The sequence below is a fragment of the Lampris incognitus genome, chromosome 19 (genome assembly GCF_029633865.1).
Source record: "Lampris incognitus isolate fLamInc1 chromosome 19, fLamInc1.hap2, whole genome shotgun sequence".
Lineage (NCBI taxonomy): Eukaryota > Metazoa > Chordata > Actinopteri > Lampriformes > Lampridae > Lampris > Lampris incognitus.
Window position 1 is genome coordinate 9,192,701 of NC_079229.1, and position 23,247 is coordinate 9,215,947.

At 48.8% G+C, this 23,247-nt stretch overlaps 1 protein-coding gene across 1 annotated transcript; it reads right to left on the reverse strand.

The window, feature by feature from the left end:
* Nucleotides 1–11,737: 11,737 nt before the first annotated feature.
* LOC130130009 (neutral cholesterol ester hydrolase 1-like) lies at nucleotides 11,738–21,581 on the reverse strand. The gene is made up of 5 exons (XM_056299735.1): nucleotides 21,447–21,581; nucleotides 17,759–17,981; nucleotides 15,132–15,201; nucleotides 14,779–14,950; nucleotides 11,738–12,417 (listed from the first exon to the last, which is right to left on the reverse strand). Exons 1-5 carry the CDS (start codon nucleotides 21,579–21,581, stop codon nucleotides 11,797–11,799), a joined length of 1,221 nt encoding a protein of 406 aa, XP_056155710.1. The 3' UTR covers nucleotides 11,738–11,796.
* Nucleotides 21,582–23,247: the final 1,666 nt, after the last annotated feature.

Consider the following 23,247-nt stretch of genomic DNA (forward strand, 5'->3'; position numbering starts at 1 on the left):
ACTGACCGAGGCAATGGAAAGAAATAAGTGGAGTTGGTCCCCGGGTGCTGCCCACTGCTCCTAGCTACACAGCTAGGACGAGTTAAACGCAGAGAGTACATTTCATTTGTACGTATGTACAAAATGACTAATAAAGAGTACTCTGTTCTGACTTCACAGGCAGTCTAGCTAGTGCCATGTTCAGATCACAATTCAGTGTTTCTTTGGATTACCACGCAGAAAAATGTCATCCACCGTCCCTGGTTTCAGTCGGCTTCTCCTCTCTTGGCTCACAAACCCAGCCGTGGAAAAATCTCACTCGCGGCGCTTGAAGCTGAAGCTGAAAGAATTGAATGAGCAGTGTGTGCCAAATCCAGAAACGTCGCATGCGCCTTCCACCAGTTGAGGATGTTCTGGATGATGTGCGGCAGAAGTTGTGCGGACCGAGACACTGGGTGCTGGAGTGACCTGATGTTTTCACCTTGTTGCCAAAAGTGTGTGTTCTCTTGCTGTACATGTTCAACATCACATGATCAAGTACATCAGCACCCGAATTGTCCACTTCTTGGTCCAGATGCTCATTCGGTAGAAACTTATCAGCCCGTCCACCAAGTCAACCCCGCCCATCTTGGAGCTGTACTCACTACAATACTTAGTCGCGAGATAGTCTCATATTGCTTGTCTTTCTTGGACCATCGCTGGCAGGTGTCTTCTGTTCATGCTGAACAGCCAGAGGATGGTTGTCGTACCACTTCACTACACAAAACGTCCCATCTCCCCTGGTATCTCCCCTGGTAACTGATGCTGAGGCGTCTCTTCCCTGCTGTTTCATGGTTTGGTGACTTAGTAGCTTCTGCAGTGCTTTGGGGACCCGGCTGCTCATTACTGCGCCGGTGTGGGTGCAACAGGGTTATCAAATCAGTCTCATGAATTTATTAAACATTAATTTTAGTGTGTATTATTTTATAATTTAACTACTGAAATTGATGAAAAATTAAATCAGTCTCATTAAATGAGTCTCATGAATCAGTCATAAAATTATTAACCGTTAATTGTGGTGTCTGTATGCATGGTTAATAATCCAGGTAGTAAAATCAAAGTAGGTCGAATCAGTTCATCTGGATACAACGTTTATTGACAGATATGCTTCATCACTCATCTAAGTGACCTCTTCAGTCTCATCTGACTGCAGGTGTCCCCACCCTTATAAACAATACAGTGGCTTAACGACTGAAACCAATGAGCAGTTTCATATGTAAATATGGGCGTGACCATTAACTAGAGTTACAATGGCTATGTGTACTATTCACAGAGGAATACACTGCTATGTGCCAGGAGGATTGATGTGACTTGTACATTGGGGAAACCAAACAGACGCTGGCCAAGAGGATGGCACAACACAGGAGAGCTAACACGTCAGGCCAGGGCTCCACAGTCTACACCATCTACAGGCCAGGTCACTCTTTCAAGGATGAGGATGTGCACATCCTTGATGGGGAGTAACGCTGGTTTGAATGGGGAGTCAGAGAGACCATCTATGTGAAGAGGGAATGACTATCCCTGAACTGAGGGAGGAGGGGAGGGCACCTAAGAGTTCATCTGTCACCATCTGACAATGCTGTGATTGCAACCATTTCCCAATCCTCTGTGAATAGTGCACGTGGCCATTGGAACTGTAGTTAATGGTCACGCCCATATCTGCATATGAAACTGTTCGTTGGTTTGGGTCGTTATGCCACTGTATTGTTTATAAGGGTGGGGACACCTGCAGTCAGTTTAGACTGAAGAGGTCACTTAGATGAGTGAGGAAACATATCTGTCAATAAACGTTGTGTCCAGATGAGCTCATTCGACCTACTTTGATTTTCTCACCTGGATTATTGAGCCTGCATCAAGACTTCTCTGCAGCTAGTCTGGGAGGCATCCACCTCATCTTGAAAGACGGGTGGGTTGCTGTGGCCAGGATTACTTCACTGACATCAGTCTTCAGCTGTAAGAAGCTACTGAACCTTTTCTCAAAGCCAGCTATGGTGGCTTGCAAGATACGTGAGCAGTACCACGGGTTTGAAACTTGCAGGTCATGTAGTTGAGCCTGAACGGCAACATGAGGTCTGACCTTGAAGGCGGTCAATTGCAATGGCAATGGACTTGAGGACTCTGCAGTTTTCGTCAAGGGAATCAAGCTCTACCTCTTTGAACGGTGGGAGTTGCAAAGCAGGCATGATCTCAGGAAGCTCCTCCTGAAGAAATGTCAACTGACTCAAACATCAGTTGCTGGTTGGTCAAGTCATTGAGTATTTCCACACATTTTGGTCTGCCAGAAGCATTTCATACGGCTAAACACTTTGCCATGGATGGATGATTCACCCTGGAGACAGTGGAATTGTCTTTAATTGCCCTTTTGGCATCAGTGGTTGAAACCAAACTCGCTGTGTGAGTGGAACCCCTGATGTGAGGTGGTAGAAGGATAGCACACTCTGACACATCTTCTCCCTCTGGATCTATTATTACAAATGAAAGATCCTGTTCCTGCTCATCTGTCTCACCCTGCTCCTCTGAAACGACCGTGATACTGAATTCTTGAAATGCTTTTCGGAAGTTTGATGCATTGTCCCTTACAGCAGCCACAGTAGTGTCAGTTGTGAGTCCATGTTCTGAAAGGGTTTCCTCCAGTAGTTCTGCAGGGTGATTGTGGGTATGTGGACTGGGAAAATGTCTGCAAGCAAGAGCAGCCGATTCACGTTCTAGCGTGTCTGTTTGTATCCGGGGTACAGTGACTCCCATATAACTTGTTTTTTTAGTTGACCAGATATCTGCAGTGAAGTCTTCATCGATTCTTCCCCCAAGTGTCCTCCTGGACATAACTTTAACACCTTGGCAAAGTCCCTGTACCAAGTCTATAAATTCTTTATGCTCAACGGTGGCCAACGGGTATATGCCTTTAGGGACAAAGGATGTGAGGAGAGAGTCAATTTTATTTTGTGTCACTGGACCATGTTCAAAGAGAGTAGTTTGTTTGTATGAGGTCCTGGTTATTTGGCTTTTACCACTGGCAAATTCCTTTTTGTGGTCTTAAAATTCCTTTATTTTGTCAGTGTTCATTCGTTTCAAGTGGGTTTTAAAATGTGATGTCGCTGCAAGAGAGCCACATATTAGGACCTTTTCGTTAGTGCACAGCTGACACTCAGCTTCCATCTTTCCGTTTGAGATCTGCTTCACTATTTGGAAGTATTTCCCATCCAGCGTTGCACATTTGAGCATTGATGTGGCCTCCTCTTCGGCAGATGTGGCAGATGTTGGGCCAGCCTGGCCAGGCTCTGATGGTTCATTGCCACCCGTCCCCTGGGATGACTGACTTGTTCCTAAAGAGAAATGTGTAAACATGCCATTAAATGGAGTAGGCCTACCCGTTGCAACTTAAAACCAACAGCATTAAAATAAAAACATGAACAACTCACATATGGGTGTGGGCATATTTCATATTTGCATATGAAACTGGTCGTTGGTTTCAGGTCGTCATGCAGCTGTATTGTTTATAAGGGTGGGGACACCTGCAGCCGGCTTAGACTGAAGAGGTCACTTGGGGCCCCAGACACACCGAACCGACATCAGAGAACTAGCGGCGACGAAGGCCGACTGTTGCGTCTGGGCCAAAAAGTAGCACTTGAACACACCGCGAAGGCTACAGCCAACGGCCAGCTAGCATGTACGTTCTGCGCCTGCGCGAGAGGGACAATTCTTGAAATGTCCGGGTGAGATGAAGACGAAAGATGAGACGAGCCTTCCGTGCGTGGCCTCTTGACTTCGTCGCTCGCTTGCTTTCGTAACTTCCGTTTCTCTTCTCGTGCACTGATTCGCTAAGCTCAACAGCCAATCGGAGTGATCTCTCTCACCGACGGGCTCCGCCGCCCATTCAACATGCTGAATCGGCCGAAAAGCTGCCGACGGGGGTCCGACTAGTGCCGACGGTGCGGGACACACCGCAGAAAGTAGGGCCACAGACGCTCACCGACATTGGCCGACGGTCGGAGAGTCACGGCCTTGAGGTGAGGGATGAAACGGATCTGTCAGTGAGCGTTGTGTCCAGATGAACTGATGCACCCTTCTTTGCTTTTCCTACTGGATTCTTGAGCATGCATGGAGACACGGTGACGGAGCGGTTAAAAATGCCAGTAAAAACCGGACGTGGCTGAGTGTATATGGCAGTACGTAAGGGCACATGTGGGTATCCGTCATTTCATGTGACTAGAGTGACAGGCAATTATGGCAAGTAGCACAAGGCCATATACCCAGGCCATATACCCAGGACAGAGCGCCAGTAGAAGATAAACTTGTTTATGCCCAAAAGTAGGATAGGGGACATTCCATCATGTAAGTGTGACCATTATTATGCAGGAAACAGCAGCAGCAGTAGTAGCAGCATATCAAGACAACCATTAGACTGTCAAAGGCCGATGACTGAAGACATCCTAACGTCATCCTTGCATCGATCGAGCGGCTCCTGCTCCGCCAACATGCCCTGATCAACAAGGACCCCGATTAAAAGCAGGACGTTGACTGACGCCAGTAGACTGTTCACTAGATCTGTAAATGGTATAAAGACGGGGAGGCTTTTGTCTGATTCCCAGTCACTCTGCAGACCTGACTCAGACTGTGTTGATACGCCACTAAAAGTCGTATTTTGAAGGATCCTCGTCTCATTGAGGTTTTTTTTGTGGCAATTTCTCTGTATCACTGGCCCCCACATGTAACATGTCTCGAGGACCCGGGAAGGGGTGCCGTTCAGGCCAGCATCCCTCGAGATTAACCACACACGCATGCACACACACACGCCACCAAATGCCAAATAAACAGAAGTCCCAGAGGCCCGGCTTTGTTGCATCGGCATTCTCAGCAGCGGGACAAGTAGTCTAGTAGTCTAGTCAGTCCACACCAGCTGAGACTCGGTCACACCTGAAAAAAATTAACTTCCACATGTTCATTCTTTCATGTCACCCATCACTATCTCCTACTGCGGACGCCGCGCCGCCGTTGTTGTGAGGAAATATCCCATATGCTCAGCAGCATTCAGTAGGACTCATCGCTGGGCTTCAGAAGAGATGTTTCTATTTTACGGCGTTCCCTTGGATAAAGACCGTAAGCGTCGCGTGTTCCAGTGCTCCGAGGCTGACTGGGCAGTCTGGTGCCTTTAGACCCAAACGGCTTTGCTTTTGTGATGGAAACAGCTAATTAAAGTTAAGCTGGACCGGTATAAAGTCTGGGGGTTTTAGGATCCACGTCCTTTTTGAAGAGTTTAGGAACGGCGTTCCCATGTTTGTCCATATAGATTTGTTTAGGGTCATCGTAAATATTTCACAGTTTGACCGTGTAGAAGTGTTTCTGCTGTGAACCTGATATATTACATGTACAGAAACGTAAACGTGGCGATCAGGGAGGGTCCGTGTGACTGATACCCAGTATGAAAAGCTGTGTTAGATGCAAAGAAATGGGTTTGAATGTGCACCTCTTTTGGAGTTCTGTGCATTTTCATTTTGTGGATTTTTCCCCCTTTTTCTCCCCAACTGCATCCGGCCGATTACCCCACTCTCCCGAGCCGTCCCGGTCGCTGCTCCACCCCCTCTGCTGATCCGGGGAGGGCTGCAGACTACCACAGGCCTCCTCCCATACATGTGGAGTCGCCAGCCGCGTCTTTTCACCTGACAGTGAGGAGTTTCACCAGGGGGACGTAGCACGTAGGAGGATCACGCTATTCCCCCCCCTGAACAGGTGCCCCAACCGACCAGAGGAGGCGCTAGTACAGCGACCACGACACATACCCACGTCCGGCTTCCCACCCGCAGACACGGTCAGTTGTGTCTACAGGGACGCCCGACCGAGCCAGCGATAATACGGGGATTCAAACCGGCGATCCCCGTGTTGGTAGGCAACGGAATAGACCGCCACGCCACCCGGACGCCCCCCGGGTTTTATGCGTTTTGATATTTCACTGTTACAGGTGACAGTTACACTGCACAAGCATATCTGAACAGACCGGTTCATGTTATAAATGGACAGGAATTGTATTGTTGACATTGTCCGAGCAACATCAGCAACACACAACTCAAGTTGCAAGGGCCTTCTTGCATGCATTCATGCTTATGCGCGAGCGCACACACGCACACGAAACTGTGAATGAAGCAAAGAGCATGTTGGGGCTCATCCCTCCTGTCTCTTCCTCGTCATGTGGGCTCGGAGGCATGCATGTGGCAGTTTGCTTCCTGATCGGCCGATGGGTTCGAGTCCTGTTTCTCTGCAGGCTTTGACTTGAAAAGCAAGCAAGGTAGAGGAGGACGGAGGGGGTGGGGGGGCGAACGGGGTGAGTGAAAAAGACAACGGGTTGGTTGAGCTCCTGTGCGGAGTCTTACAAGCAGGCCTCAAATGAAACCAGTTCTCCTCCTACATGATGGACGGCCGACGGCTGGCACGACTCCTGCGCCCTGGACCCGGTCGGTGTTGAACCCTGCCTAGCAACAGGATCACAAACCTTCACCGTAAATCAATTCCACACCCGTTTCTGATGCAGTGAATGTTACTGTGGATCAAACGGTGTAAGATAAATTAAAAGTATAAATCCGTCATATAAAGAAACCGCAGTTTTAGAGGGGGGGGGGCATACTAGAACGAAGGGAATAAAAAAAATACGACCCGATCGATTCACAAGACAAATGATATATCTTCATGCATAAATGTTGTTCCGCATCTCTGGGAATTCATAAATATTCAAGAACGGCGTCCAGCGTGGTACGACGGGAGGGGGGCGGGCGAGGGGAATCTGGCGCCATCTGCCGTCCCCACGCTGCACCTGCAGCCCTCCTGCACAAGTCAGCTTCTACCTCTGGTATGATTGACAGCAGGGCTTCTCAGCCTTTTTTTGAGAAGCCCCTTATACGTGGAAGGACTTTTTCCAAGGACCCCCTCATGAACGTACACCAATTAAGCAGATGCTTACTTACTATATGTGTACTTTCTGTTGACGTCGGAGAGTTTTCCATCCATCCATCCATCCATCCATCCATCCATCCATCCATCCATCCATCCATCCATCCATCCAAACCGCTTATCCTGGTCTCAGGGTCACGGGGATGCTGGAGCCTATCCCAGCAGTCATTGGGCGGCAGGCGGGGAGACACCCTGGACAGGCCGCCAGGCCATCACAGGGCCGATACACACACACACACCTAGGGACAATTTAGTACGGCCGAGTCACCTGACCTACATGTCTTTGGACTGTGGGGGGAAACCGGGGCACCCGGAGGAAACCCACACAGACACGGGGAGAACATACAAACTCCACACGGGGGATGACCCCAAGGTTGGGCTACCCCGGGGTTCGAACCCAGGACCTTCTTGCTGTGAGGTGACGGCGCTAAGCACTGCACCACCGTGCCCAAAACATTATATAGTAACTCTAATTGTTCTATTAAACTCAGAAAGGGTACCTCTCCAAGCTCTGACCTCAAGAGAGGTGTTAAACACGGTTTTTATGGTGTTAAACTAGTCAACCCAGACACTTCAGAGCGACAAACAGGAACAGGTTTCAGTGTGAATCAGCTTCATTTTATTCAGATTGCGTTTGGACTCTCAACTCTACAGCCTCGGTCGTTTTAATGCAACCCTTGACGTTACACCTGGCATCCTCCTGACAAACCCAGACGTTCACAAGTCATACTTCAACGACCAGTCCAAATCCTCTGAACCTTCGCAGGCCCCTGGCCGTGTACCGCGGACCCCCGGGGGCCCCTGGAGCCCACTTCCGGAAGAAACGAGATATACGCCGGTTCAAAACGGTCATATTTACTCTGGCAAAAAGACCACAATCAAAATCAAAAAACAAATTTGTTCACGTTTTGGGCCATTGCGGGTACCTGAAGCCATCGGTTTAAAAAAAACAAAAAACCGATCCTCCATCTCCACGACGAACAGACATTAAACGTCACATATCATCACACGTGAATACTTTTACTCAAACATAAGGTTTCATAATAAAACTCTTCCTCTATACTAGCACGTGAATAGTGGTCTTCTACTTGTTAATACAAAGTGCTGTACACTGTAAAGAAGGATAACTTGTCATAAATAAATCACAGAAGAATAAACGGAACATTTCACATTCTGCGTGTTTCCAAAGTACAGTAGATGTTCCCGTTATGAATGATTCAGTCCCCCTTCACGACTAAAGCCCCATCAAGCCAGTCAATCCGATATTAATGCTGCATTCGGGTCACGTTGTAGGAAGCAGGACTACGAGCTGCCGGTGGGGGGGGGGTGGGGGGGGCCTGCAAATCAGGATTATTTCTACAAGTCCCCTTCTGACCATCACGACCTGTGGAAGAGGGAAAACCTCCGACTTGCATACAAACGGGGTCGCTTATTAAAAACAGCGTGGATATAAACGTGACCCTCGATTGCAAGGCCTTGTACTTTTCGTATCTACTCCAGGTTTCTTGGCTCCACCAGCTCTTTCAGCAGGAGACAAATGGATGATAGCGAATTATCTCGGGAGTCATGTTCATCCATCCTGGATGAGAGCACTTTCAGCAAGCAGACACATCCACGTTCCCCGGCTGGGACAACGGGACGTCCCGGTTCTGCAGAATCGCCCCAACGTGTCGCGAATGCAGCATCGCTCCACTCACACAGCAACAGCTGATGCATTGTGGGAATTTCCAGCGCAATGGAAACTTGTCCTGGGCCAATCTGTTTTCTAGGGTTGAAAACAACCCGCTGAATAACTTTTTTATTATTATTATTTGATATTTAGCAATAACTTAAGCCTGACACCGCTGCAGAAATAAGGCATTTGTTACTGATTTACTCGCTGTGTCCAGCTCGGACTAAATCCCGTGTTGGCCTCCCCGACGCTCGCTGCTCTGCATTACAGTATGCGCTCACTCGTCTGAAATCTTGGCCCGTCCCGGTCCTGAGGCGGAGCACACTACATCATTTATCGGTGACATAAACTCGTGTTGCCTTTCCAGATCAGAATCATCGCAAATCAGAGAGGGAACGCCACAATGAGAAAACAACAACAACAACAACACAACAAAAAAAAACACGGGCTCCCAGTGGCCAACGTCAGCGAGCACATCTTTCTAGCTGTCACACTAGCAAATGAGAGGCCAAAACACCCCCCCCCCTTCTCCCCAATTGTGCTCTGCCAATTACCCCACTCTTCCAAGCCGTCCAGGTCTCTGCTCCACCCCCTCTGCTGATCCGGGGAGGGCTGCAGACTACCACAAGACTCCTCCGATACATGTGGAGTCGCCAGCCGCTTCTTTTCACCTGACAGTGAGGGGTTTCACCAGGGGGACGTAGCGCGTGGGAGGATCACGCTATTCCCCCCCCCCCAGTTCCCCCTCCCCCCCGAACAGGGGCCCCGACCGACCCGAGGAGACGCTGGTGCAGCAACCAGGACACATACCCACATCCGGCTTCCCATCCGCAGACACGGCCAATTTTGTCTGTAGGGACGCCCGACCAAGCCGGAGGTAACACGGGGATTCGAACCGCCGATCCCCGTGTTGGTAGGCAACGGAATAGACCGCTACGCTACCCGGATGCCCCAGGCCAAAACACTTCTGGCATGCTGGACCAGTGGTTCTCAATCAGGTCCTCGGGTACCACCAGTACTTCTGGATTTCCGTTCTGCCAAGTACTTCATGACATCCACCTGTTGAGCCTCAGTATTCCGGCCTCCAATCCAGGACGTTTTACACCGGGAACGACAAGGTGGATGTTATTGACCGAGTGGCAGAATGGAAAAACAGCAGGGCTGGTGGCACCTGAGGACCTGATTGAGAACCACTGTGCCTACACTCGGTGTCCCCGGTGCCTCCTTGGTTGTCTTTAGCCACGTCACACTCCGAGGCCGACTGATGTTTCTGATCTTAATAATTTTGCGTGATGCTCCATGCGAAGCTACGATGGCATGCTGGTACCAAGTAGAGGAGGTTTTGTTTGGTCTGAGCTCAGCGTTACAAGGTCCTTGAATCAGTGTCAGCAGTACTGACGTGGTTTCACCCACACACACAAAAAACAAAACAAAACAAAGCAACTCCAGCCCCTTTCAAGTAATGACGTGGGTCTGCGTACAGTTCATAACATCATTTAAGTAAAAAATTAAGTCAGCGAGTAATCTTACTTGCTAAATGTAATCCTTGGTAAAAATCAAACCCCCCCTAAGCCCTTTAAGTGCAGTGGTTAATTTGTAGTATCAGTTGCGAATATGAACACAACCTTTCCTACACATTTCAAACAATATTTAAAGTGGCGGGGGTTTATGCCTACAATGCTAACGTTTGACATTCAACACATTAAGAACATCTTACATATAAATGCATATAAATCACATTCATCTTTCGGAGACTAATTGTAGCCCCTTCTGATTTGGAAACTGTATTATATTGCAAGATGTACTTTGATTTAGAAACAAAAGTGATTACTAATATCTCTGTGCTTAGCATGCATAACTGCATTCAGTGTATGTGATAAAAGCTCTGCGCTCTCTCTTCAGTCCCTATTATGACACACAATAATACCCAGTGGGGGGGTCTAGCTGCGGTCCTCCCAGTCCTCACGGTAATACAGTAAATGCGTCACAGATACTTCACATCATTAGTGATTTCTACCATGTCTTTGGAGAGTGAGGTTGAATAGCGATAGCGTTAGCTCGCTTGTTTTGCCACGGCCAGAACGGTGCATTATGTCCAATGTACAGTATTGCACAATCCAGTGATCATACACAGCTGTGAACTCTGGCTTACATGTGTTAGACACAGGCTCGGCCCGTTTTGTGTGTGTGCGCGCGTGTGTGCGTGTGCGTGTTATCATGCAGGCTAGCTGAGTGTCTCAGTCCATTAGATAAAAGTTTAAAAGCTTTCGCAGTGCCTCAGACTGAGGCGTCTCTGCATTTCAAGACCTTCCAGGTAGGAAGTCAGTTTGGCAGCGAGACGCCATTCTTCAAAAGGTTGCAGTGAACGTGTGGCCAATGAATAAAATGCGTGGCTTACCACGAGTTTACCTTTGGTTCAGTTTGGTTTGGAGAAGTTTTTTTAGTCCTAGTCCAGGGTGAGGATTCCTTTCTGCTCCATTAGATTTATTTTTGCCTATATAAAGAGTGATTGTGCAAGACTTGAGTACTTTTATAAGTTAATCTTACTTAACTTTGTGACTTTGTGACTCTTTGTGACTTTCAATAAGTTTTTTTCTACCGTTTGCTTTTTTTTGTATGTTGCCGCATGTTGTTTGTCACTTGGATATTTGCCTGGCTATAGTTTTGCCGACCAGATCTCTCTTCAAAAGGAGATTCTTGACCCAACTTATGATTACTCACTACAGCGCCACGTAAAAAACCCTAAAAAATCACTTCATTGTGGATCCCTTCACAGTATCTCTAGAGATTCGTAGTCCGTTTGGCTAAAGCTCCTCAGAATTTTGTTTGCATTTTTAGCATTTAGCTGAAGTTTTTTTACCCAGAGCAATTCACGATAACACAACAGCAATGCATTCCATTGTTTGCTTCCAAGTTAATAGTCATGCTGGATTTCAACTCTGACCTCCTTGCAGTGGAAAATTCTCTGTAAACACTAGGGTATCCTGCCACCATGCAAATTATATTTCTAGTGCTCCAAGAAGTGTTCCCTGCCCAAAAAAATAAACCCAGGTTCTGGAAGATCTCAGAGTTCCTGCTACAAAACATCTTTCATCCCATGTTGAAGATATCAAAATAGATTTTCTGGATCCTGTCTGATAAGATTTTCTTTTCAAACTACTTGTTATCTAGAGGTTCTGGTCCAGCCAGTCAATATAGTTCTCCATGCTCCGTCGTCCTACCCTGGACCACATTGGGAAGAAGGCAAACACCATGCAGCCATGGAAACCGTCCTCATAGTGGTCGTTGGTTACCGTGACGCCAGCATCCTGCAGGCGCTCGGCGTACATGAGCCCGTCATCCCTCAGCACGTCAAACTCGCAGGTCATCACATATGCCTTGGGTGTCCTACCCAGAACCCTTTGTTCTGCCAGCAGAGGCGCGGCCCGCACATCCACTAACCCCGGCACTTCACCCACAACCCCTACTGACCCTGTTGCCCTGGCAACGGGCCTGAAGTCTTTTCTCCATCTGGCAGGGAGGAGAGTGGTCCAGTCCAGTTTGGAACGGGTGTCAGGGCTTATGCCTGGCTGGTCCAGAGTGCTGTGGTTGTTGGCAAGCAGGAGGGCCTCCAGGGAGGGGTCGGCGCCAAGGTACTGGAGCCAGAAACGGGCCATGACCGGCCTGTAGAGGATGGGCACGGCCTGGTTCTGCTGGTAGGACGGGGTGTAGAAGTCCAACGCCTGGAGGACAGGGTAGATCAATGCCTGGGCCTTGAACCGAAATGTCAGTCCGTTGTCTGTGGAGAGCTGTGTATAAGACAGAGAGTTAGACATGGTGGTTGAAAATGCAAATAATCCTTTTTTCTTTTGCAACATTTTTCTTCTTTTTTCCCTCTGTTTTTACGTATTATGAACATGAGATCATTCTGGTGCATAACACATGCAAAAATTTTTTGGTCAGATCAAGATTGATTGTCTTGATGCATGCTCAATAATCCATGTGTACAATTCCAGAAAAGGTGAATCAGTTCATCTGGACACAAGATTCAGTGGGTGAAACGTTTCATCACTCGTCTAAGTAATGGTGAGACAAACAAATTTTCCCACTGATGCCTTGAAAGCCAAAGAGGAGCAGATCCAACAGAAACTAACACCACATCTAGATGAGACCCGCTCTCCAGGTGATTGAGTGCACGGAGAAGGCTCGTCTAGCACCGAATGGAAAGGCGAAAACCAGGCAGCAAAAGAAGTTCAATCTACTTGCATACAATGGGCTGTGCCCTCAATGGCAGGCAGAGAGACGGACGCCAGACACGCCGGCGACGTGGACAAGTGGGTGAAGAATCTGTCCGACAGAAAGCTCACCCAGACGAAGAAAGACATCCTTGAGAAGGGGCTGAATTTTGCTGTCAGGCAGAGGCAAGTCCAGGAAGATGCCCAAACAGTGCACTAGCCGAATGAAGAGAGGAGGACAACAGCTGCCTAAGCGTAAACCTGTGGTGATTCCATCTGTGGTGGGAGTGTCGGAAAAACTGAGACACGTATTTTCCAAACACCGCGTCTGTTTCTTTCAAACCCCAAAACACGCTACGCCAGAATTGGTCCACCCCAAGGATCGGGTCCCCCAGCACAAACAGAGCAATATAGTGTACGCTGTTAAGTGCCAGGAGGATTGCCATAACTTGTACATTGGGGAAACTAGACAGACACTGGCCAGGAGGATAGCACAACACAGGAGACCTAACGCGCCAGGCCAGGACTCAGGAGTCAGGAAGAGGAACACTTTGTTATTTCACTTCATGCACTTGCGTACATGAAATGAAACGAAATGCCGCTTCCCCCAGCCCACAGCAGTACAACACAAAGACAAAAACACATCCAAAAACTACAAGAACACACATACCCAAACTAACACATGTAGATCCAAAACCAAACAACAACAAAAATCACTGTCCAAGGGTACGAACGCCAGCCAGGATGACTGTCGGAACTGCCGGTCTGCATGGGTAGGCAGTTAGCTTAGCCTGCCCCGCTTCTGCGTCCTGTCAGACCACCCTCGGCGTTTCCTCCTCGGGCGCAGCTCCAGGCAGGGGCCATGGTCCCCAGGCCCACCGGACAAAGCAGACCAAGCTCTCCCAGCTGATCCAGCGCCAGCTCTCCCAGTCAGAACACCCTCGACACACCTCCCCGCACTCCTCACGACAACATCAAAAACACTACAGTCAACGCCGGGTGAGCCTGCCCCCAGACCGCTCAGTGTTATTGGAACTGCCGCTCTGCATGGGCTAGCAGTTAGCTTAGCCTGCCCCGCTCTCCCAGCCATCAAACGAAGACAAAACGTAGATGCAGACGTGGACGAAGACACTGCATGGACAGTACTGGGTGAGGCTGCCGCAAACGCGAATTCACGCCGCCATCTTCCCACACCGGACTCCGCAGTCTACACCCATCTACAGGCTAGTGGTCACTCTTCCAAGGATGAGGATGTGCACATCCTTGATAGGGAGGAACGCTGGTTTTAACGGGGAGTCAAAGAGGCCATCTATGCGAAGAGGGAACGACCATCCCTGAACCGAAGAGGGGCCCAAGAGTACATCTGTCACCATCTTACAATGCTGTGACTGCAACATTCTCAAATCTTCTGAATAGTACACATGGCCATTGAAACTCTAGTTTGCATATGAAACCGATCGCCCGTTTCGGTCGTTATGCAGCTGTATTGTTTGTAATGTTGGCGATACCTGCATTCAGCTGAGACCGAGGAGGTCACCTGGATGAGTGATGAAGCGTTTCTCCCACCAAACCTTGTCCAGATGAACTGATTCAGTTTTAGTTGGATCAAGGTTGATCCACAGTACTTAAAGGTGTTTCATGTTTACATATCAGATCATTTTAGAGTGAGGTGTCAGACTCCCAGGAATATGACAGGTAATGATGTTTCATTTTTTCCAGTATTCCTCCGTCTATTCTGTAGCCTGAAACCAGAGGTCACTCAGTCCACACACAAGATACTGTTCACAATGTCAGTCACGATTTTCTGAATGTGATTTCTACTAAGAGGACTTTTGATAAATTATCACCATTAGTCGTTTCTACAAATTCGAGTGCCCTGTCGGAGGGAGCTCACAGACGGAGCGATGGCGAGTGCCCGGGGTTATTTAGTCTTACCTCCTGGGCCACCGCGGCGGCCAGGTTTCCCCCAGCGCTGTCTCCCGACACACACACTCTGTCTGGGTCGATGCTATAGCGCTGCAGGACCCCGGCGGAGAGGAAGGCACGTGAGGCTGCCAACGCGTCGTGGTACTGGTCGGGAAACACCGCCTCTGGAGCCAGACGGTAACTATAGAGACGGGACACCGTGACAGGGAGACGTGATCATACATGTATATAAAATACTCAGCCTTCTTTATTTGTAGCCAAGGTGCATTCACGGAAGTGGTGCCCCCCACCCCACCCTGGCCGTGTTAAGGGCCAGGGCTCGGTCTGGAGTTTGCTCAGTCCGTGTGGATGTCCAAACATACTCGACTGACATGATGACTGCATCCAAATCCTCCGCCATCTTTCGACAAAGTAGGTCGTAGGATCGCATGCCTGTAGAGAGGGCAAATGCAAACAAGACAGTGATACTGGGTACACAACGACGACGTCAGCTCGAGAGCCCACGATATAAAGCAATACACACTCAGGAAATCTTCACGCATGCATGTGTGTAAAGGCATAAAGAGGAACTCTGGCTAGACGTATCAGACCCTTTCTATAAATTATAGCAAGAACCCAGAAGTCTCGTGATTCTTATCATTCCTCGATAAAAAATGAAACTGAAATACAACATTTGTCACAAAAGGAATAGGATTACAAATTCGTATGAGGGAAACGCCACCCTGAATGGCCTCAGATCCATTCCATCGTAAACTCTCATAGTCTCCAGTATCAGAATAGTATTTGTTTTGGGGGGGGGGGATTTTTTCCCTCTTTTTCTCCCAGTTGTATCTGGCCAATTACCCCACTCTTCCGAGCCGTCCAAGTCACTGCTCCACCCCCTCTGCCGATCCAGGGAGGGCTGCAGACTACCACATGCCTCCTCCGACACATGTGGAGTCACCAGCTGCATCTTTTCACCTGACAGTAAGGAGTTTCACCAGGGGGATATAGGAAGGATGACGCTATTCCCCCCAGTTCCTCCTCCCCCTGAACAGGCACCCCAACCGACCAGAGGAGGCGCTAGTGCAGCGACCAGGACACATACATCACACCACACCCAGCTTCCCACCCGCAGACACGGCCAATTGTGTCTGTTGGGACGCCCGACCAAGATGGAGGCAACACGGGGATTCGACCTGGCAACCTCTGTGTTGGTAGGCAATGGAATAAGACTGCCACGCCACCCAGAGGCCAGAATGGTATTTTTATAAAACGTATAAGAAGTCAATTACTTGCAATAAATGTTTGTACTGTAAGAGGTCCAGTATTCCAGTATTCATAGACCAGCGATGGTAGGTGCATTTCAACATTATTTTTTACTTTTTCTTTACTCACATATCCTTTAACTTGATAGTCGTTGTCTTTTATCTTTGATACTGTGTTTTGTCAAAGGACCACAGAGGGAAATGCACGAAGTCCGGCTCCTGACATGTGAAACTATACGAGGCAATATAACAGAATCTGATTGTGAACCAGTGACTGTAAAGAGGCCAGCAGGAGGTGACTCAGGTCATTCACTCCATATCTAAACTGTACAGATAAACCCTGCCTGTGGAGCGCCACGTCTGCCTTCCCTACCATGGCCTCAGATCCAGGCACAGCTTTCTCTCCTTAAGCATTCCTCAAGCCCTCTCAGTCTCCCTCTCTACCGTCCCGCTGTCAAAACAAGGACACAAACAGCAGATTTCCACAGCACGGTGACGCTCCGATGACGCCGGGCTTGCATTGCTTTGCTCAGGGCTTTTATCACCACTGATATCATGTACTCTGAGTTGCATTTACAATCTTCCATGGTGGGGGCGCCCCGGTGGCTCACCTCGTACAGCACGTACCACATAAGACTGAGCCCCTACCGCAGCGGCCTGGGTTCGAATCCGGCCCGGGCCCTTTGCTGCATGTCATCCCCTCTCTCTGCCCTGCCTTTCCTGTCTCTCTCAACTGTCGCTATCGAATAAAAGGCGGAAAATGCCAAAAAAAAAAGAGGAAAAAATCTTCCATGGCACTCAGTCTCAGGGAGCAATCTGATTGGTTAGGACAGTGGTGATGACTCCCTATTGGTTGAAATTTTGTCACCATGCCAACTGCTGTGACAGTGGATCTCGTTATCTTGTTTCTGTATATTCAATTTATTTCTTTATTTGTATAGCCCATAATAATAATAATAATAAACTTTATTTATATTTCACTTTTCTAAACAAGGTTACAAAGTGCTTCACAGAAAAGGACAAAATTGTTAAAAATGACACATTAAAAAAAACATTGTAAGAGAATAAAATAAAAGCACTAACAAACATAAACTACATATCTCTAAACAACCTTCTTTCTCTCCTAAGACTTAACCTTTTTTTTTTTGGATTCCCCCCCCCTTTTTTTTCTCCCCAATTGTATCTGCCCAATTACCCCACTCTTCCGATCCGTCCCGGTCGCTGCTCCGCCTCCTGTGCCGATCCGGGGAGGGCTGCAGACTACCACATGCCTCCTCCGATACATGTGGGGTCACCAGCCGCTTCTTTTCACCTGACAGTGAGGAGTTTCGCCAGAGGGACGTAGCGTGTGGGAGGATCACGCTATTCCCCCTGCCCCCCCCCCCCCAACAGGTGCCCCGGCCAACCAGAGGAGGCGCTAGTGCAGCGACCAGGACCAAACCCTCACACGGCTTCCCACCCACAGACGCAGCCAATTGTGTCTGTAGGGGGATTCGAACCGCCGATCCCCGTGTTGGTAGGCAACGCAATAGACCGCTATACCACCCAGACGCTTAAGACTTATTTTTAATAAAAACTTTATGGACAGTGTTAGTAACTGTTCATAAAACTAGTAACACCCCCAGCACATTCTCGAAGACGGTGATGCTGCCACAAGGCGGCTATCATCACCATAGCGACAGAATAATTACCTTTATAACGTCCCACTTGTTTAAAATTCTTGAATTAGGCACAACACTCACGTCCACTGCCGAGGGCCCATCCTCCTCCGTGGAAGTAGATCAGGCCCCTTTTCAGCCTCCTCCCCCGCTTCGGCTGGAAAACTCGCGTGGGCACGCCGCCGAGGGTGGAGTCGGACACGTGCACGCTGTCACAGGAGCGAGCCTCTATCACCTCCACCCACGACACCACCCTGTTCAGCAAGTGGACACGATGACACACACCCAACGCGTGAGCCATGTCACCCTGGAAAACACACACACACACACACACACACACACACACAGACGCACACGAGCTTTAATGTCTGTGGTCCTGACTGCCCCAGTGAACTGTTTTCGGGGTTTTTTTCTTCCCCTTTTTCTCCCCAATTGTATCCGGCTAATTACCCCACTCTTCCCATCCGACCCGGTCGCTGCTCCACCCCCTCTGCCGATCCGGGGAGGGCTGCAGACTACCACATGCCTCCTCTGATACATGTGGAGTCGCCTTTCACCTGACAGTGAGGAGTTTCACCAGGGGGACGTAGCGCATGGGAGGATCATGCTACCCCCCCCTCCCCTCCCCGAAGAGGCGCCCAGACTGACCAGAGGAGACGCTAGTGCAGCGACCGGGACACACACCCACATCCGGCTTCCAACCCGCAGACACGGCCAATTGTCTCCGTAGGGAGGCCCGACCAAGCCAGAGGTAACATAGGGATTCGAACCGGCGATCCCCGTGTTGGTAGGCAATGGAATAGACCGCAACGCTACCCGGACGCCCCCAGTGAGCTGGTTTTAATGCCCCGCTCTCTCACGACGTTTGGCTCTCACTGTCCTCAGCAAATTATGCAGCCATCACACTGAAAAATATGGGTTTTTGAAAACAGCAGAGTTGAAGTGCCCGCTACATCCCCTCCACCTTCCTGTTAGACTAGTCTGTGTTGCACACACTGATTTGTTGTCACCCACATCTCTGGATGACACAGGTCAGGTTTCGGGTAAGGTACAGCTAGCGTCCTTAGTGAGGTGACTCTAGCTCAGCGGTTCTCAGCTGCGGTCCTGAAGACACCCCCCCCCCCCCAGTCCTGCTGGTTTGATGGTGACAATTGGTGTATGATGAAAATTATAATAAAGCAGTTTTGGGCTTTTACGTTGCACTGCCATTCTGCACTACAGATCGCGTATGATCTACATTACTGTTTACATTACTGTTTACATTACATTGAATCAATTTCCATAGAACTGACACTTGCTTGAGAGAGCTGCACATTCATTTGCCTTTTATTTTATAGTCAAAGTTATACAATCATGAGCGGACTGCAGATTGTGGCACAGTGGCCCAGTGGTTAGCGCTGTCACCTCACAGAAAGAAGGTCCTGGGTTCGAACCCCGGGGTTGTCCAACCTTGGGGGGTCATCCCAGGTCGTCCTCTGTGTGGAGTTTGCATGTTCTCCCTGTGTCTGCGGTGGGTTTTCTCCGGGTGCTCCGGCTTCCCCCACCATCAAAAAGACATGCATGTTAGGCCTGATATTACTGTCTGTGCCCCTGAGCAAGGCATGGCAAGACGAACGGGAGTTGGTCCCAGGGGTGCTGCAAGGCGGCTGCCCACTGCACCTAGCTACACAGCCAGGATGGGTCAAATGCAGAGCGTCATTTCCCCACAGGGATCAATAAAGCGTCTCAAAATTAAAAAAAAAAAACAAATATCAAGAACCGATCCGGGGAGTTGAAGCGTTCTCGGCTAAATGTGAACATGGGCAGTTCATGACAACACACGTACAGACACGTACGCTCAACTGAGAAATGTCCAGTGAGTTTTTAGGTCATACACAGGTAAATAATTATCTCTTTGTCTCAGCTTGGATCGTAATGGCCCTGCCTGCAGGTGGAGACAGGTTGGAGAAACAGGGAGCAGCAAGTCCACAGGGGGAATGAAATACTGACAACTGACAAGGGTGTGAAAACTGGTTCTACTGCATTCACTGTGTGTGTGTGTGTGTGTGTGTGTGTGTGTGTGTGTGTGTGTGTGTGTATGTATGTGTGTGTTTGTATGCAAATGAGTATGGGTTTCTACACGTTTGCATATTTATTTACTCACCTACTGTAGGGTAGTGCAAGTCTACGGAGATGAATCAAGAGTCATTTTAAAAACACGCTGCCTTAATACCAGCAAAATTCACGTGTTACCAAGGAACGAAATGCAAAGATGTGTGTGTGTCATCACGTGTGCGATAACACACAGGCCCAAGCGAACAAATGGGCATAGTTAACAGCTGACGGCAGGTTGCGCCGGCCTGAGGAGACGGTAGAGTCATTATCAAATTGGTTGTGACAATAATGAGTTACTACAGTGGTCATGTAGGACGCTATGTAATATCGGGCATTAATCTTCTCGTCTGAGTAGTTACATGATGCTATTTTGCCGTTTAACAAGGGGTTGCTTTTGAGTTTCCTTCTTCTGTGACAGCTTGTGTTGTTAATTTTTGTGAACATTACATGTTGTTTGGTGTTACATACGTGGATGCAGAAGAGCTGTTAAATTAATTTTATTATACCACCCCAGCAGTATCCCATTCTCCCCTATCCTATTGCACTACAATATACCATTCTACCCTATCCTATTGCACTATAATATCTCATTCTACCCTATTGCACTATAATATCTCATTCTACCCTATCCTATTGCACTACAATATACCATTCTACCCTATCCTATTGCACTACAATATACCATTCTACCCTATCCTATTGCACTATAATATCCCATTCTACCTTATCCTATTGCACTATAATATCCCATTCTATCCTATTGCACTATAATATCCCATTCTACCCTATCCTATTGCACTATAATATCTCATTCTACCCTCTATCCTATTGCACTATAATATCCCATTCTACCCTATCCTATTGCACTATAATATCCCATTCTATCCTAACCTATTGCACTACAATATCCCATTCTATCCTATCCTATTGCACTATAATATCCCATTCTATCCTAACCTATTGCACTACAATATCCCATTCTATGCTAACCTATTGCACTACAATATCCCATTCTACCGTATCGCGCTATAATATCCTATTCTATCCTAACCTATTGCACTATAATATCCTATTCTATCCTAACCTATTGCACTATAATATCCCATTCTGTCCTATCCTATTGCACTACAATATCCCATTCTATGCTAACCTATTGCACTACAATATCCCATTCTACCGTATCGCGCTATAATATCCTATTCTATCCTATCGCACTATAATATCCCATTCTACCCTATTGTACTACAATATCCCATTCTGTCCTATCCTATTGCACTACAATATCCCATTCTGTCCTATCCTATTGCACTATATTACCCCCTCTTCACTTCTGGCCCGCTGTAAACAGAAAGACGCATTAAAAGTCACAAAGAGCCACGCATATCAACAGCTGACAACGACTCCTAGAGGATAAATGCTGAGTCTCATCAGCAGCCAGTCAGACCAGCTTGGTCTACTCAGAAAGGCACGAACTGAGGAAGCCTCTTGGATGAGAGGCGAAACGTCTTCACGGATAAATACCAAGTCCAGCTGCACTTGATTCAACTCCTTTGGATTAAAAGTCGGCCTCTTCCTCACTCTCCTCCTAACAGCCAGGCACTACTCCGACCCGGTATCAACCTGCCCCCTCCATAACCCGCGGGTTATTGTTCTTGGTGTCGCCCGTGTGCCGTCTTACCACATGCATGAAGCCCCGGAACAGCGCATCCAGCAGCATGAGCTTCCAGGGCTCGCCGACGGCGCGCGGCAGGGGGAGGTAAACGTAGTAGGCGGCCGCCGACAGCAGCGCAGCGCCGATCCAACGGAACCTCATCGCTGCGGGCCGGGCCGGGCATGGGACGCCTCGGTCGTCGGTGCCTGAAGCCGGGGACGCGGGGTTCGCGGGGACGCAGGTTGCAGGGGGGATCGACCTCAGACGGTGCGGAGCGGTCGCCTCGGCTTCAAAAATAAAAGTCCCGGTCGCTATTTCTCCCGCCGCTGAGAAGGGAGTCAACGCGCGGCGCCCGGGGACAGGGGGCTTTTACTGTGAAGCGCCTCGCCTGAGGCGGTGCTTCCGGAGGGGCGGTCCGACTGCGCGTTGCGTAAAGTCGGTGGGCTGACGGGAGTTGTAGTTTCGAAGACAAGTTTCTGGGACCGTGTTACGCAGGCGTTTATCTGAATAAAGCCCCGCTTTTATCGTGTACAACTCACTAGTTTTGGTCATACATCTGTATTACCGGTTATTTTCTTGCCCGGTGCGGGATTCGAAACAAGGCGACATCGCTAACCGCTCGGCTAAAGGGTCAGACCCGTTAGCTAGGGGCCAACGTGTCTTATTAGTAGTTTACACATCCATAGCAGAATCATATATAATGGTTCCGATAACTCTTTAAATAACAAAATGAACGACGAGAACGTTTTATTTGGTGTAAATAGCAAGGAATAAGTCATGTAGCCTACAAAAAGTCTCACTGGCCGATCGACCAAAAGGGGGCCGACCCCCTGACGACCCCTCATCCAGCAGCGAGGGGGTATGAGGAGAAGTAGGGCGGCTCGGAGGACCAGCAGGCGTCGGTCCAGCTGTGTAGGGTTTCAGTCTGTCGTGATGGACAATCTGCTCCTGTACGCTGGAGCTCAAAAGACTATGGAGAACATTGTAGCGAATTCGGGGGACAACGCACCCACAGGAACTGCCGCGGCCGGGAGGCGAACCCGTATCGCCCGCACCGCAGGAGACATCGCTAACCGCTAGACTAAAGGGTCGGACCCGCCAGCTAGCGGCCAGCGTGCCTTCTTATCCATGCACGTTACAGTATGATAGGGGGGTCCAGGTTCTCCCTGAGGCTCCTGGCTGTGCTGCACTCTCAGGGGGAACCTGGAGGCCTACCCCAGCAGCCATTGGGCTGCAGGCGGGGAGACACCCTGGACAGGCCGACAGGCCATCACACGACACATATACATATGTTTAACATATACATGTGTATAAACATACATATATTTACATGTATTCCTAAATAGACAGGGATTTTCCCCTTTCTGCCACCAGGTGGCGCCTGTCTGCCAGCTCCAGCTCCCTTCTGTCAAATCTCCGTTCAGTCCAGGCAAAACTTGTGCTCCTAAGGGGAGTTCGGTTTTCAGACAGCACTTAGAAGAGGAGAAACAACACAATGACATGGCAACAAACGCATCATACCCCAGGTGTCAGCTACAAACACCAGTTTGTGAAGCCAAGACAGGGAATCAGTCCACACAGTGTAAAAATGACGTCACTCAAAAGCAACGTTTCAATTTGCCAAATTATATGGGTGTCATTCTGTCTGTCTGTCTGTCTGTCTGTCTGTCCATCTGTCTGTCCATCTGTCTGTCTAGTACAGTGCCAGCATTGAACACTGAATACGTTACTTTCGTTCTCCGTCCATCTCAGATCTCATTTCTGTGGTTGATCTGACTTGTGGCTTGAACAAGGTGCTTGACTCGTTTCCTCCACGTGCACATACAGA

Coding starts and splice junctions, on each gene's coding strand:
- LOC130130009 (XM_056299735.1), bottom strand. CDS start 21,581: ATGAGGTTCCGTTGGATCGGCGCTGCGCTGCTGTCGGCGGCCGCCTAC. Junction 17,982..21,446: donor TCCGGGGCTTCATGCATGTG/GTAAGACGGCAC, acceptor TGTGTTTTCCAG/GGTGACATGGCTCACGCGTT. Junction 14,951..15,131: donor GCAGTCATCATGTCAGTCGA/GTATGTTTGGAC, acceptor CCGTCTCTATAG/TTACCGTCTGGCTCCAGAGG.